This window comes from Hyperolius riggenbachi, chromosome 1 (genome assembly GCF_040937935.1).
Source record: "Hyperolius riggenbachi isolate aHypRig1 chromosome 1, aHypRig1.pri, whole genome shotgun sequence".
NCBI classification, from domain to species: domain Eukaryota; kingdom Metazoa; phylum Chordata; class Amphibia; order Anura; family Hyperoliidae; genus Hyperolius; species Hyperolius riggenbachi.
This window is the reverse complement of record NC_090646.1, coordinates 138,962,213-138,978,737: the sequence shown is the minus strand read 5'-3', so window position 1 is coordinate 138,978,737 and position 16,525 is coordinate 138,962,213. Positions and strand designations below refer to the sequence as shown.

The window sequence follows — 16,525 nt, the reverse complement described above, 5'->3', positions numbered from 1 at the left end:
CTGAGGGCTCACTGAACAGAACAGGTATGCTGTGGCAGGATCACTGAACAGGTATGCAGTGGCAGGATCACAGTACAGGTATGCAGTGGGCTGGGGGCTCACTGAACAGAACAGGTATGCTGTGGCAGGATCACTGAACAGCTATGCAGTGGCAGGATCACAGTACAGGTATGCAGTGGGCTGAGGGCTCACTGAACAGAACAGGTATGCTGTGGCAGGATCACTGAACAGGTATGCAGTGGCAGGATCACAGTACAGGTATGCAGTGGGCTGAGGGCTCACTGAACAGAACAGGTATGCTGTGGCAGGATCACTGAACAGCTATGCAGTGGCAGGATCACAGTACAGGTATGCAGTGGGCTGAGGGCTCACTGAACAGAACAGGTATGCTGTGGCAGGATCACTGAACAGCTATGCAGTGGCAGGATCACAGTACAGGTATGCAGTGGGCTGAGGGCTCACTGAACAGAACAGGTATGCAGCCAGGAAGAAGTTAAGCCTAACTAATCTTTCCCTGAGAGACAGTCTGCAGCAGCTCGCCCTACTCTGACTAATGCAGGCACACGAGTGGCCGTAATGGCCGCCGCTGCCTGCCTTATATAAGGGGGGGTGGGGCTCCAGGGGCTAGTGTAGCCTAATTGGCTACACTGGGCCTGCTGACTGTGATGTAGAGGGTCAAAGTTGACCCTCAGGTGCATTATGGGGCGAACCGAACTTCTTCCGCAAAAGGTTCGCGTGCGGTACCCGCACGCGAACCACCTAAGTTCGCGCGAACCCCGTTCGCCGGCGAACCGTTCGGCCCAACTCTATAAATGTGTTGTCAGGTATGAAGCCAGAAACCCACTAGGAGCGATTTGAAAAAGCTCTTGTGATTTGAAAAAGCTCTTGCTAATGCAATGCTATGGGGATTATTATAAAATCACATTGCTCAAGTGGGATCACACCCATAGCATTGCATTAGAAAGAGAGCAAGAGCTTTTCAAATCGCAAAGCTCTCAGAAAATCACTCCTAGTGGGTTTCTGGCCTAAAGAAAATAGAGATGTTTGCTAAAGAGTCTCCCAAGTTTCTCTCACACTAAAATCCATATATGATACACCCAGTGAACACCAGCTGCAGATTGGTGTAGTGACAGGGGCGTAGCAATAGCCATAGCAGCCATAGCAACTGCTATGGGGCTTTGGAGATGAAGGGGCCCAAGTGGTACTTGATGTGTTAACTATTAACTTTCCTTTGTTTCTCTACCATCAGACTTGGTTTCAGTGCCCATGTACACAGTGCCCTATACACAGTATATATTGCATGGAAATGGAAAATGCCCAGTCAACTCTTATCCATAGGGAAGGGGCTCAAGAGTGCCTAGATCTACAGGCCCCAAGAACATTTTGCTATGGGGCCCCATAGTCTCCAGCTATCTCACTGCGTAGTGTTTAGCTCTATCGCCTTTCGAGTACCAGCCAAAGCACAACGTGTGTATGTTCTCTCCTCCTCTGGGCACTCCGGCTTCCTCCCACATCCCAAAAACATACAGATAAGGTAATTGGCTCCCCTCTAAAATTGGCCCTAGACTATGATATAAGCACTACAAGATACTGTGCATACATAGACATATGACTATGGCAGGGATTAGATTGTGAGCCCCTCTGAGGGACAGTTAAATGAAAGTGTTGTGGAAGATGTCGACGCTATATTCAATAAATACTAAATAATACTAATTACACTCAAAATAAAATAGTCACATTAGACCCCATGGTATCATCACACCAGGATGTGAGGGCATTTTTTTTAACACAGGCAGCAGTAAGAATGTCACAGATATTCCTACCCATCCACACTCAACTTTAAAAAGTTTAGGATGGAATTAGAAATGTCCTTCTTTTCACCCTTTTCCTTCCACTCATTTTTTTTATCTTTCTTCCTCTTTTTCACTCTTTTACATCTATCTTCTTGGGTATGCAACATTGTTGGGGCAACTTAATTTATTTTGTATATTCTGGGCTTATCCTGATTATTTTAAAATGTCATATTATCCAAAGTTGGTGCAGCTGTCACTGCTCTTCTCATTGTCACTGTAACTTAAAGGACAACTGAAGTGAGAGGGATTTGGAGGCTGCCATATTTATTTCCATCTAAGCAATGCCAGTTGCCAGGCCCTCCTGCTGACCCCCTGCCTCTAATACTATTAGCCATAGCCCCTGAACAAGCATGCAGGGATCAGGCGTTTCTGACAAGACTAGCTGCATGCTTGTTTCTGGTGTTATTCAGATACTACTGCAGAGAAATAGACCAGCAGGGCTGCCAGGCAACTGGTATTAATTAAAAGGAAATAAATATGGCTGCCTTCATATACCTCTTACTTCAGTTCCCCTTTAAGTTGTTTACTTAAATAGAAAAAACCTAACCTCTCTAACACTTACACCATTCCATTTTGCTGTAACTGTGTGACTTACTGTGAGAAAAAGCTATGGCATAATGAATGCAAAATGTGTTTCATTTTACAGTGAACAAAATGGCAAAGTGGTCAAAATCATTTGAAAATGAGGAGGAAATTACTTGCCTCGAGGAAAATAATTTGGACAATGTGTCACAAAAGTCTATTCTTCAACATGGTAGGGTTTTTCTTGGGCTGTTCAATTTGTATTATTATTATATGACACGTCCAGGTGTTTGGTGTGGCTGCAATTTAGCTTAATTTGAAACTTCAGCAAAAACTTTGCTTTTAGCTTTAAAAAGTGTTGAGAAGTGTTAGAATATATGCATACAAACTGCTACTTTGTTGCCTTAACTTAAAGTAAACCTGAGGGGAAATAAAATGATGAAATTAATAATTGAATCTATCCTCCTCCTCCTGAGAAATTACTTTTTTTTAGGTATCCCATAGCTTTATTTTATATTTATTTCTACGTTTTAAGTTTTTACTATTTCATTGTCTCTGCTCAATGGCACACCCATTAAAGTATGCCAGAGCTAAAATCTATGAACTATTGACCCTTTTTATCTCTTTCTTGCTCTCAGAAGGCATTTTCTGTTAGGAAAGTGTTTTATGGCTGTAATTCCTTATCAGTGAGGGTTATGCTATAGTCCGACCCAGTCCTGACCTAGGCAGAAACTGTCAGTTGCATTCCTGATTTTTAAATCTATCAAGCAGAGAAAAAAAAAGGAACACAGCATAGTTATTTGCGTGCTTGGTACTGTACATACACATGTCTATCTCATCATGTCACATGTCACCTCGTGTATCTTTTAAGAAATACATCTGGTGAGAACACATACAATAATAACAACCTGATTAGGTTTTTTTTTAAATTCTTGGCAGTGCGTTAAAATTCTCCCACAGTTGAATTTCCTCAAAACAGAATCAGTTCCTCTGATGTTTATGCGCTGTATACTGTCCTAAAGAATACAAATTAGAACGGTCTCTGTTCAGGAGTGACTCTATTCTTGAACCAGTTCCTCTGTTCCTCTTTTCTTTTCCTCTGATATGTCTCTTTTCTGTATGATGTGCAGATCTCTATAAATAAATGAAATTATCTACTAAATTGTGAATATATTGTGCAAACCTCTAAGTTCAAGCTTCTGATGATTTTAGTGCTTACTTTCAAATTCTAATCAATAAAGAGGAAAATTAGTGATCATAGAAATACAGTATACTGTGCATTTTGAAAAGCAAATACTTGCTCATGAAGTCTTCATGGTATGTGAGACTGTTGGAGTCGTGGACAACTTCTGCCTAAGTATCACTGAGCATCAATGTGAACCTGCTCGCTCATCTCAGAACGTTGTTGCGTAAGCATTTGTAACAAATATCTGAATGGTAGTGAATGGGTTGTTTCAGGGGTGTAACAAGTGTTTACCAGGCCTCCAGCAAAACCCTGCAAATGCATTTTCACCAAATGCATTGAAATCAATGGTCATGAGAAAATATGTTTACATAGCTGAGTAAATTTGTGAAAATGTATGGGCATGCATACAAAAAATAATTTTCATTAAATGCTTTAAAGTCAATGGGCATTTTCATATAGAGGAACAATTTGTAAAATTAAAATGGTGAAATTACGCATTCTAATTACAATGATGTGCATATTTAATTCCACTATAGATTATAATTTTGCATCATGACTTTGCATTATAATTGTGTTTCTCTACAAAATTACTATTATGTGAAATTCAAGAATATTACTAAACAAGTTATATTCCTGCTCACTTTACAGGCCCCCCACCACCTCCCTGATTCACATTGTGCATCTTATGTGATGCCTTCATCTTTACTACCGGCAAGGGGAATCACTGTGGGACCTCCCCTTCTATGGGACTCTCCCTGAGTCCCATAGAAGGGGAGGTCCCACAGTAATTCACCTTGCAAATAGTAAAGATGAAGGCATCACTCAAAAATTGCAGAATGTGAATCAGGGTTAGGTAAGATTTTACAATGGGCAAACATTGACTAAAAAATGTATGAATAAATACTGTAAAATTAGCAAATTTTTTTATTACGTTCCACTTTCAGTGAAAATTTTCCAGACACCATTGACTTCATTGGTTCCTCAGTGCAAAGTAAGTGGGAATTCTGGCACTGCCATAGAATAAAGAAACCTGAAACAAAAAATACTCATCTGTCAGGTGACCCTTCTTCCTCCTCTGCTGAGCCAACCAGTAATGTAGTCCTGGGTGAAGTGGTTGGAGTGTGTATCAGTGAGGTCGATTCACTGCCACTCTGCATTCCAGGACATTAGAGGAGAGAGGAAGGACGGAGATAGTTACACAGCGCACAGCACAGAGCAAGCCGCAGATGGGCCACAGCAAGAGTTCTGGAGGGCTGGGTGTAGGCCACCAGTTGGACAGCACTGGTTTGGAGGCCTTGCTCAAAGACAGGATATTCCATACTTGGTGCTAATTTTTAGAAAATAATTCAAATTAACATAAATGCATGTAGTAAGCAGTGTCAAATAATTATTTTGGTCAGAGATGTTTTGTTGATTTTAGTTATTGAGTCACTTTTTCCTTCCATTGAAAGAGGAAGTTGTTAGTGAGTTTATTTCTGGCATGTGCAAACACACCCATGTTGAAATTCTGCAATTTACTGACATACGGTATACTTTATAGTTAGAAATTGCACTTGATTAGCTTTAGACCAAATATTGTCTTTCTAAAGTTCTTATTATTCTTATAATTGTGCCCAGTTTTTATAAAACTGACTGACACTAAAGCCCAGTACAGTGATTGGCCAATTTTACCACCTCCATCTAGTATGAACTCCATCAGATTTTGAATACTATGAACAGATTATGTAGGTGAGCTCTCATACTACATGGAAGATATACTTTTGACCTGTCATTGGCCAATCAAATCAAAATTGGATGTGTGTGTGGACCTTTACTGTGCAAAAGCAAGCACCTTAACTGATAAGTCTGGATAGGTTTACACTGACAGCTAATAACAAATGAGATGTTTTAACTGATCAGTTGTCCTGTACTCTCTCTTTCAGTTGCTGTGCGTTTGTTTCCAGCTGCCTTTTATGTATTGGGTCTACAATGCTTACATATACATGTATGTACGCCACTGGTGAGTTGGGGGCAGTGTGAGCTGAATGATGGATGCAGTTCAGGTACTCTGACTGACGTCTGACTGTACACTGCTGCTCTAATTTCCAATGGCGTTAAATAGGATTCCCCCTCCGAAATGTTGCAAATCAGAAGGGGAAAACATTTGGGGTCTTGTGATCAACAGAAACCTGAATTAGGGCTGGTTCAGACGGACGCTTGTGCAGTGTTTACCGTCAGCGTTCGGGGCTTGGCGTTAAACGCTCCCATTCAAGTGAATGGGAGCGTTTGTACCAAGCTTTAATGCGCATTTATATGAATGCGGCATTCGGCTCCCGATTTTTCACGGCGTTCAAGGAGCCCCTGGAAGCTACATGTAGCTTCCAGGGGCGGTTTACCGCGACGGGTAATGTCCCCGTAGGGGAAGAAAATACGTGACCGCATCCGAACGCAATGCAAACGCTGCTGAAAGCACGAACGCATCACCACCGCGATGCCAACGAACGCAACGCCTCCGAACGTCCGTCTGAACCAGTCCTTACACGTACACGGGCTGTGGACTATAGCATTGATGCTGCAGCGGCACCCAACTCAGGTTATACGCGGGTGGCGCACGGCACCAAAACCATCTGCTTCATCCACAATGCACAAAAAACATGCAGAAGTGCCTTGTGAAAATGCTTTCAGTTAATAGATGAAAACGGACTAATTGGAAAACATGGAAAACTCCTACACATGCACTGCATTATCCGTTGTGTTAAAACTGACAACAACTGATTTCCGTCTAAACTAGCCCCTTAGAAATATAATCCTCATAATTGTGTGTTGCAAAAATGAGTGGGCAACAGAACTGGCAACAGTTTTCAACTGAGAACTCATGTTAATCAATGAGTTAGGTCACACTTGAATGCAGATTTCGCGTGCAGAAAAAAAACTGACATCTTGCGCAATTTGTCAGTTTTCTCTATAAATTACATTAGCTGTTGTAAGGTAGAGGTCACACTTGTCTTTCAGTTTTCTGAAAAGTGTAAAAACTGAAAGACAAGTGTGACCCCTGCCTAACAGTCAAAAAGTGCAAGTAAGTAGAGGGGTCACCATCTTTGTACAAATCATTTCCAGGGAGAGCTTTTGTAAAGAATAAAGGACATACTGAGATTACCCTATGACCAGATGGACTAGTCCAAAATCTGTCAGATCTGTCAGACTTTTAATAAATACTGTAAGGGACAACAACATGGGAAAAAAAAGTAATTTACAATGCATTTTACTCTGGGACAAATGTACATTTCAGATGTATGGAGGGCCGCCTTCAGGGTGGTAAAGCCAGTAACGTTGTATGGGGCTCAGCCACACTCTGGGGCCTGAACAGTGGCTGTGTTACGATAGTTCCTAGTTGCAATTATGCTTTTCAATCAGCAGATCAGTGGGCATGTGTAACAACTCAACTGATTCCAGCACGCAACTCCTCTTCTCTGTATTCTCTTGCACTCCAGTGCCCCAGTCTGCCTGTATGTCACGTGAATTCATTAGACATGCAGGCAGACCAGGGCAGAGAGATACAGAGCAGAATTATTGGAGGGCTGCAGTAGAATACAGAGAAGAGAGTCCCGCGCTGGAATCAGGTGAGTTGTTACTCACACCGCTCTGATCTGCAGGTATGCTGTGCTGCTGTGGCTGACAGATGGCAGGCCAGAATCCCCAAGGGAGGTCTCTGACATCTGGTGCTGTTTGTGGCATGTGTACCTTGCTGCTCCTCTTCCCTCTACTCAACCATGGTAGGAACCTTGGACAGCAACAGAGGAGGAAGTGAGAGTGTGTGCTAGAAAAAACAAACTATGAATTACAACACACAACACACTTCTGGTGTCAAGAGAGAAACAGCCTGATACATACTGTTCACAAGGTCACACAAACACACTCTCACTCTCTCATACACACTTTCTCTCTCTCACACACACTCAAACTTGAGCTTTAGAAACATGATCAGTGACGGTCACTCTTAGCAACTGTAAAGGTGCCCTTTAATGGTACAATGTTTTCATCAGATGTGATCTTTTGATGCACTTTTTACAATCGAAAGTAATCAGAGGGTATTGTTCCCATAAAGAAGTCGATTCAGATGCGATCATGAAATCCAACTTTCCAATCAAGTGAATTTTCAGTTCCAATCAATCAAAGAATTGTTTCGCAATAATATTTTCACCAAACACTTAGCTGTTTTCTCTACAATTTGATCGTTAATATTGCATCAAAATATCGCATCTGATGAAATTTTTTTACCGTTAATGGTCACCTTAAGAGTGGTGATATCAAAGCTCATTAAAGGTGGGTACACATGGGCAACTGCTGGCGGCTTGCTGATATCAAACAATTTTCTGCTACTGAGCAGAAAGGCATTTGGCATCATTTTACATTGAAACCTTGTTGCATTTTGAGCCCCTAGGGGGATTTGGTACCGCGAACACAGCCGAGTTTAGAAGCTACATGCAGTGTCTCTAAAAATTCAACTGACTGTGGCGGTTGCACAATTGACGACAATGGATGGTAAACACAATGAGATGAACACTCCCATTCATTCTCAATGCGGCACGCGGTGGATCTTGGCAGTAAACAACACGAACAACCGCCGGCAGTCGTCTGTGGGAAACTGTTTCTCAAGATTGCTACTAACACTTATGCTTATTTGTTATTAAGTGGGCATGTGTATTATTATGTCACAAGAATATAAACAAATATGCTAAAAAATATCTTTTTTACTTACTTCAGGTAAAACTACACCAGGAAGTGAAAGAAAATTGAAGTTTGCAATCATTGGTCTTTTATTACTGTACGTGATTGCCCTTGGTCTTCTAATATATACACTCAGCCTGAAAGGTAAAGTATAGATTTATAACTTTAAAACAAGCAACCTTAGTGTGCGTTCCTCTACTCTATGCCCTTATGGCTGTACAGTTGTTCCATTTGTTTTTTCTGGATCGCTCCTGTCTTTTAAGTGCGTGTGTCACTTTAAGTATAAAATATAGGGGATAATAACGCCGATGGCGGCTCGCAGGCTAAATGTAAACACAAGCGGAAATATTCCGCTTTGTTTACATTGTACGGCGCTGCTGCGCAGCAGCGCCGTAAGGCAGATCGGCGATCCCCGGCCAATCAGCGGCCGGGGATCGCCGCCATGTGACAGGGGACGTCCTGTCACTGGCTGCACAGGACGGATAGCGTCCTGTGCAGCCCGGATCACCGGGGGGGAAAGGTAGGAGAGGGAGGGGGAGAATGTCGCCGCGAAGGGGGGCTTTGAGGTGCCCCCCCCGCAACTAGCCTGCACGCAGGAGCGATCAGACCCCCCCTGCACATCATCCCCATAGGGGGGAAAAAAGGGGGGCGATCTGATCGCTCTGCGTGCCCTCTGATCCGTGCTGGGGGCTGCAGAGCCCACCCAGCACAGATCCCATCAAACAGCGCTGGTCCTTAAGGGGGGGTAAAGGGTGGGTCCTCAAGTGGTTAAGGGACATTGTTGTATGATTTTTCTGTATCTTACTGCAGAGCTCCCTGGTATTATCCCCTATATTTTATAGACTACATAAATACATTTTGTAAGAATCCTTGGTGGTATTTATACTTGTAGTACCCACTTGGCTCCTCTAAGTGACAGTGCTCTGAGATGGAGCTTGTATGTTTCCTCTGTCAAAGGACTAGAGAGGTGTACATACAGTACACATAAACAAGACGACACATAACATTTCTATCACGCTTTTCTCCAGGCGAACTCAAAGTACTTCAGGGCTACAGCCAGTTAGGGTGCACTCGGCCAGAATCATTAGGAAGCCTTGCCCAAAGACTCCTTACTGTATTACGTTCTGGATTGAATCAGGACTCGACTTTTTCAAAGGCTCAAACCCTTCGTCAAAGGCAACCAGTATCCAGCCGACATAATAACTGCTGCTCCTAGGAACAAGTACATAATAACTGTTGCTCGTAGGAACTAGTACTGTACTGTTTTATGGAAATGAAAGGAGAGATGACAGCCTGTAACATAATGGAGTAGCTTATACAGGCAGGTAAGGGAATGGAACAATTATTATAGTAATTTAGTATCTCTTAGTTATTTAGACATCTTAGTTATTTAGACATCTTCTCCAATGCTTCACAGAGTATATACAGAGTATATACTGTATATTCTGGTGTAAACGACTACTTTTTAACCCAGGAAAATCTTCTCAAGAGTCAGCGGTCGTCTTATACGCCAGGTGTTGTCTTATAGGGCGGGTGCTGAAACTTCAGAGCCAGACTGGAGAATCTGCGGTTGCCGTATACAGTTGGGGTTGGGGGGAGCTCAAAAACGTCCGCAGCCACATCTCCACCAGATGTGGCGACCGTATGAAAGCAGCAAGGGCGTTGCTGTACAAGTATGGTAGAAGAAAATCCACTCCCCAGGATCTCTGGAAAGAAGTGACTTAATGCAGTCCTGATGATGAGGTGAGGGGGCACCTCACTGGGAACGTGTAAGTGAAGGGTGGAGCAAGCTGCAGGAACACACCTCTTTCATCCATCTGTCCTGCCCTTGTATCCTATTACCGTACCTCCTCCTCTGCCTCTCAGACCTCACTCCTGAAGACTGCAATGAAGCGGCGCAGGTGCACATGTGCGAGATCTGAGAGGAAGAGAAGGAGGTAATAGTATACAAGGGTGTGTTTGTGCTACCACTCTGATAGTCTTGGAGACAGGGATAGCTGACCAATCCAAGCAGGCTTTGCATAGAACAACCAGCCAATCGTCGGTAAGGTACATTGCTTGCTGTGATTGGTTGGTTGTTGTATACTGGGTACCTCATACAGTACAGCACTAGTATCTGTACCTGTTTATACTGTACAGTATAGCACCAGTACATACTGTACAGTATACAAATGTCCAAAAGTCAAGAGAGGTAGTCTTATAGGGCGAGTATATCCCAAAATGTATATTTTAACTGGAAAAATTGGGTGGTTGACTTATACGCCCAGTCGTTCTATACGCCGGAATATATGGTATATGTTTTTTTTCACTAACTGCCCCTCTGAGGGTCTCACTATCTAATCCCTACCATAATCATATGTCTATCATAGTCTAGGGCCAATTTACAGGACATCTTTTGATTAAAGCAACTGCTTTTTTTTAAATGCTGTGGATCAGTCCTCCAGTGGTTCAGATCATTCCTGACTGACAGAACACAGAGAGTATCCCTAGGTCCTATAATGTCCAAACCTGCACCTCTACAATTCGTAGTGCCACAAGGATCAATCCTATCCCCTCTGCTGTTTGCAATCTACATGTTGCCACTCGGTACACTTATCCTACGTCATGGCCTGACGTACCACTGCTACGCCGATGACACACAGCTATACCTGTCCTTCAAATCTGGTGGAACAGACCCTACCCCAAAAATAAACTCTTGCTTAGCTGAGCTACAGGCATGGATGAATGATGATAACTGGTTGAAACTGAATGCTGACAAAACTGAGGTCCTGTTTGTCCAAAGCCAGCACTCGCCATCAAAACAGCTCTATCCTAAAGCAACACCAATCAGGATTGGGAATTCAGACATAAACAGCTCCAACCTTGTGCGCAGCCTTGGAGTACTAATCGATGGGGAATTGAGTTTCAGAAACCAAATTTCATCTGTAGTTAAATCTTCCTTCTTTCATCTGAAGAACATTGCAAAGATTAAACATCTGATTCCCCCAGAGGATCTTTCAACCCTAGTTCACGCCTTCATCACATCACGGCTGGACTACTGCAATGCCCTTTATGCTGGCCTCCCCAAAAAGGACCTGCGTCGCCTGCAATTAGTGCAGAATGCTGCTGCCAGATTGCTAACAAACCAGCCTCGCCACTGTCACATTACACCGATCCTTCGCTCACTGCACTGGCTACCAGTAGAATGGAGAATACTCTTCAAGATTGGACTGCTGACATTCAAATCCCTGCACAATCTGGGCCCTGGATACATGAAGGACCTGCTGAAGCTGCACCGCACCTCTCACAACCTCAGATCAGCAAGTTCTATAAACTTGGCCACTCCCAGAGTGCACCTCAAAAAATCTGGAGATAGAGCCTTCTGTCATGCTGCCCCTACTCTTTGGAACTCCCTGCCACACCCAGTAAAGACAGCACCATCCCTGGAGCTATTCAAATCCAGACTGAAAAGCCACCTGTTTAGCTGGCATTTCCAGACTTATAAAATTCTTCCTCTGTACCACGATGGTCGGAGCCATGCTTATGCGCTTAGAGTCCCATGGGAGAAAAGCGCTTTACAAATGTTATTTGTTGTTGTTGTTGTATGCATGAATTACCACAAGTACTGGGAGCAATTTCTTTCCTCACAAAGCTCTGACTCTCTGCTGTAAAATCATTCTGACTCCTCCAGAATCAGATACAAAAGGTGTCGGCTATCTGGGCTGGACCATGTTTCTGCACAGGGGGGGTTTCTATCATATCCTCAGTGTATATTATAACCTAGCTGAAAGAATCTTTTTCAGATGGTGATAAGGGGTTACGTTTACAGCAAGGTGTGTTTATTGTCTTCACTTATCCGACTGTTCAGATCAGTTATTACAGCACATCTAGCCCTATTACCTCCTCTGATCAGCTTTCCTCCTTAGACTCTCCTGCATGCTGTGAGGAGAACATTGTGAAGTATATGTGAGCTGTGTTAGGAGTGAAGGATGATTTTAAAGCAGAGAGAACTGTGGGTGTAAACAAAGTGCCCCTAGCAGTAGTGGTAATGTGAACTCTAATATATAGGGCTTGATTCACAAAGCGGTGCTAACTGTTAGCACGCCTGTGAAAACCTCCTTAGCACGTCTAAACGAGCTTTTCGCGCATAAAACTTTATGCGCGTAAAACTTTATGCGCACACTGCACAGAGTGCAGGGCGCACCGCGCGAAATACCCATTAAAGCCTATGGGACTTAGCGCGCATAAAACTTTGCGCGCGTAAAACTTTGCGCGCGCAAAGTTACCGCGCGATCTGATTGAGAAATCCGGTGCTAACCTACTTAGCACCCTGGTTAGCACGTCTAAAGACTTTAGACGTGCTAAGTAGGCTAGCACCTCTTTGTGAATCAAGCCCATAGTATTTAAAAAAATGTTTTATCGATAGCTGTCCTTTAACCTCCTTGCCGGTTCAATTCCTCCGGCAAGGAGGCAGCGTAGGGTTTTTTTTTTTTTTTTTAAATCATGTAGCGAGCCTAGGGCTCGCTACATGATAGCCGCTGAGCGGCGGCATCCCCCCACCCACTCCGATCGCCTTCGGCGATCAGAGTAAGCAGGAAATCCCGTTCAGAACGGGAAATCCCGTTCAGGCGGGATGACGTCACCGACGTCTTGGACGTCGGGACATCATAGGGAATCCCGATCCGCCCTCAACGCTGCCTGGCACTGATTGGCCAGGCAGCGCAGGGGTCTGGGGCGGGGGGGTGCGACTCGGCACGGCGGATTGCGGCGGATCGGCGGCGAGCGGCAGCGATCGGAAGTTACAAGCAGCTAGCAAAGTGCTAGCTGCTTGTAACAAAAAAAAATTATGCAAATCGGCCCAGCGGGGCCTGAGAAATCCTCCTGCGCAGGTTACCCCGAACTGAGTTCGGGATAACCGGCAAGGAGGTTAAGGGAAAGCCAATTCACTTATCTGTATGCTTTTGAGAAGTGGGAGTAAACTGTCGTACCTGGAGGAAACCCATGCGTAACAATCTGCTAGTGTGTGAGCACTAGCAGACAGACAAATATCAGACGTTCCCTGAACGGGAAATGTCCACAGACAGTGTCAGTAGAAGGCAGCACTAACACTGAATACAGATAATGAGAATGGTTAGGCAAAACAGGGTCGGTAACAGATCTGGCAGACACAGTACAAAATCGGCAGGCAAATACAACGTTAGGAGACAGGCAGAGGTCAGCAACAATCAGATGTGCAAAGGTACAGAATCGGTAGACAAAAGCTAAGTGAGTGTTCAGGCAGAGGTTGGCAACAGATCAGATTGGCAAAGGTACAAAATCGATAGGCAAAGAGTAGTCAGAGGGTCAAGCAGAAGTCAAACACAGAATATCAATCAGTAATAATAATAATAATAATATAGGCTAGCTGGTATGGAATCCCCGGGGTCCTGCCGGTTCAAGCCACACACGGAACTAACTAAGGTCTGAAGCCTTCACTGTGAAGTGTTATCTAGAGCAGACAGTGAGCAAGTGTCTGCACAGCTCTTACATAGCCCGGGTAAGCAGGCAACCATGCCCCTAAGCCGCTGGGACAATCAGGCACTGGAGGTGGAGCCATGCGTGTCAGCTGACAGGTGATCAGCTGACACGCTTTCTTAGAATATAAGAAGGGTGTCACCGACAGCGCATGTGTCCACCCTCATTTGCAGTCTGAGAATCATGCGGCCAGATCTCTGCATGAACGCTGCTGACACCATCCCTGACAATGCGGGCAGCCGCACCTGAAGTCCCAGATGCGCTGCCAGCGGAGGCAGCAGTAACTGACATGGTAAGCGCAGGATTACTGACACCATGTAGATACAGGGAGAACATACAAACTGCACGCAGATAGTGCTCTGGCTGAAATTCAAACATTATTATATATATAACAACTCAAATTAATTTAACCAGGTTACCCAGGATAATAAAACAATAAGTATTGTTTACACCCATTTAAAGAAAATAATGCCTCTCTCTAAAAACAAAACAATTTTTATTGGCCACTGACTGACCAAGGACTGGCCACTGACTAGCAAATTTTACCACTGCCATGTAGTATGAGAGCTTGCCTACACAGTTTATAATATTCAAAATCTGTTGGCCCTTTAGCTACGTAGCCACTTTAGACTATAGTCATTTGAAACGGCTTTGAAACGTTCGATCATCAGAAAATCATGCACAAAACTTTCACAGATAGAGCAGAAAGGAGAAACAAGGAAAGGGAAGAATATAAAACAAAATAAGGAAGTCTAGTGTGGAAAAGTAGAAGAAGGAACTGTAAGAGGAGAGCCTCACAGACAGTAAAACGGTATGAGAACCACCCTTGAAACCTCTGACTTCAAGGCCGTCACTAGTTAGAGGAAAGGGCCCCAGCATTCTCAAGAAACTCACACACTGAGCCCATAATTGCCACTTTATTCTGAATAATGTAAAACGCCTCTGACAAAAACAAAGTTCATTCATCCATCTTGGGTCTGTCACTGAACTTTTTTTAATAAGCAGCTTCTGGACAACATGCTCGGTGTTTGAAAGTGCCCATGTGAAATGTATAAATTATGTATAACTTTCTATTCTCTTTTGAAGGTCGAATCTCCCAGCTTGAAAAATACAAACATGCTGCGCAGGAAAAGAATGAGGGAGAAGATGGCAAAGAATCAGAAACGCTAAGCAGTCATGATTACTCCATTATTCTGAGCCAGCTTACACAAAACCTTTCTGACTATAAATCACAGATTTCCATGAACTCAGCAAAACTGCAGTTTCTAAATGAAATATTAAATGAGAGCATATCATGGAGTCAAGAAAAGGACGTATTCATACAGGACATGCAGAACACGCTGGTTTACCTCAACAGTTCACTGGGTGACAGCCAAATGAAAATGGATGATATAAACATGACATTCTCAGAGAGGGTTTATACTCTTAGCGAGGTAAGAACTATTTAAACTCCATTACAAACTCCATTACATTATTTGAAAGTAAAGCAGGGAAAAGTAGAAAATCAAGAGTAGATAGAAGACTGGTCATCCATTGTTGAAATATGACTCCAAAAATGTCAAAGGAAGTTACAGGGCAAAAGGACATTTCCTGGGTGATTTAATAAAGCTGATTTGCTGTACAATGAAGACTGGTTTAGTGAACCATGTTAATTCCAAATACACAGGTACTTAGCCAAGTCTTTGTGATTTTATTGCCTGATGAAGCAAGATTGAACCTGCGAAACGCATTGCATTGTGGATTACTCAAGTAAATGTTATTGTTGACTAAAAATAAACAGAATCGGTGTCTACTTACTGGGGAAGTAAGTTCACCATTACCTCCTTTTTAACCATTTTTTAAATATTTTACCCTAATTTTTTCACAATTCCAAATATACAGTTACTTACAGAGACATTAATTTGTTCCAAACTTCTTGTCTGTGAATGCATGCTTGAAATCAACAGGGGAATCCTTCCTGTATAAAGTAGGATAAAGTCGCCACTGCTGGGTAAATGATGAATGATGATTTTTTTCAAATGCAGGAGCAAATTAGTCAAGCAATATACAACGAGTTGCCAATTAAATAGATATTGCATGCAACATACCAGGGACAGATGGTGGGTAGAGGGTGCAGGGCACAGATTGCCCGATGCACTCAACCAGGCATCCCCCCATTATTCCTGAGGTAGGATTAAGCATTTTTAAGGGACTGGCCCATCTAACAACCCTGAATGTAGCTCCAAATTCCAAACTGAAACTCAAAAGGACCTCTCATAACGAAGACCATTTTAATTACGGAATAAAAAAATTAAAATCACACTTACAGTGGACATAAGATCATAAGCATGTAGCACAGTGGCCCCGAGTAATCACCCTCACTTTCTGTCTCAGGATCACTGCATCCACACTTGAACATTCCAAGCCGATCACATGGTGATGTAACTCTGCACTACGCATTTCTTCAGAAGCCTTATACATGGTGAGCTAGATCACCATTGGCTTGGAGTCTTTAAGTCTGGACATGGGGATCCTGAGGCAGGGAATGAAAGGGTGGTCACCTGGCAGAGCTGAGCCCATAATTTGTGTTACAAGCTTATGATTTTCCATCCAGGGTGATTGTGATTTTAATCTATTTTTACAATTCTTTGGTTTAAGTATGGAGCATGGAGCTGCATTTGAGATTGTTAGATGGGCTGATCTCTTAAAATGCTCAACCCCACCTCCGACACAAAGGGTGAGTGCGGGAACATGGGGAAGTGACCTGGCAATGATGATTTCCCCA

General features: G+C 43.3%; 1 protein-coding gene across 1 annotated transcript in view; it reads left to right on the top strand.

The window, feature by feature from the left end:
- Nucleotides 1–16,525, top strand: part of MSR1 (macrophage scavenger receptor 1) — a 72,554-nt gene that overhangs the window by 14,624 nt on the left and 41,405 nt on the right. The window contains exons 2-4 of the mRNA XM_068268630.1: nt 2,500–2,607; nt 8,305–8,412; nt 14,848–15,194. Of these exons, the coding sequence (XP_068124731.1) occupies nt 2,508–2,607; nt 8,305–8,412; nt 14,848–15,194 (555 nt within the window). The 5' untranslated portion in view covers nt 2,500–2,507. The remainder of the gene's footprint in view (nt 1–2,499; nt 2,608–8,304; nt 8,413–14,847; nt 15,195–16,525) is intronic.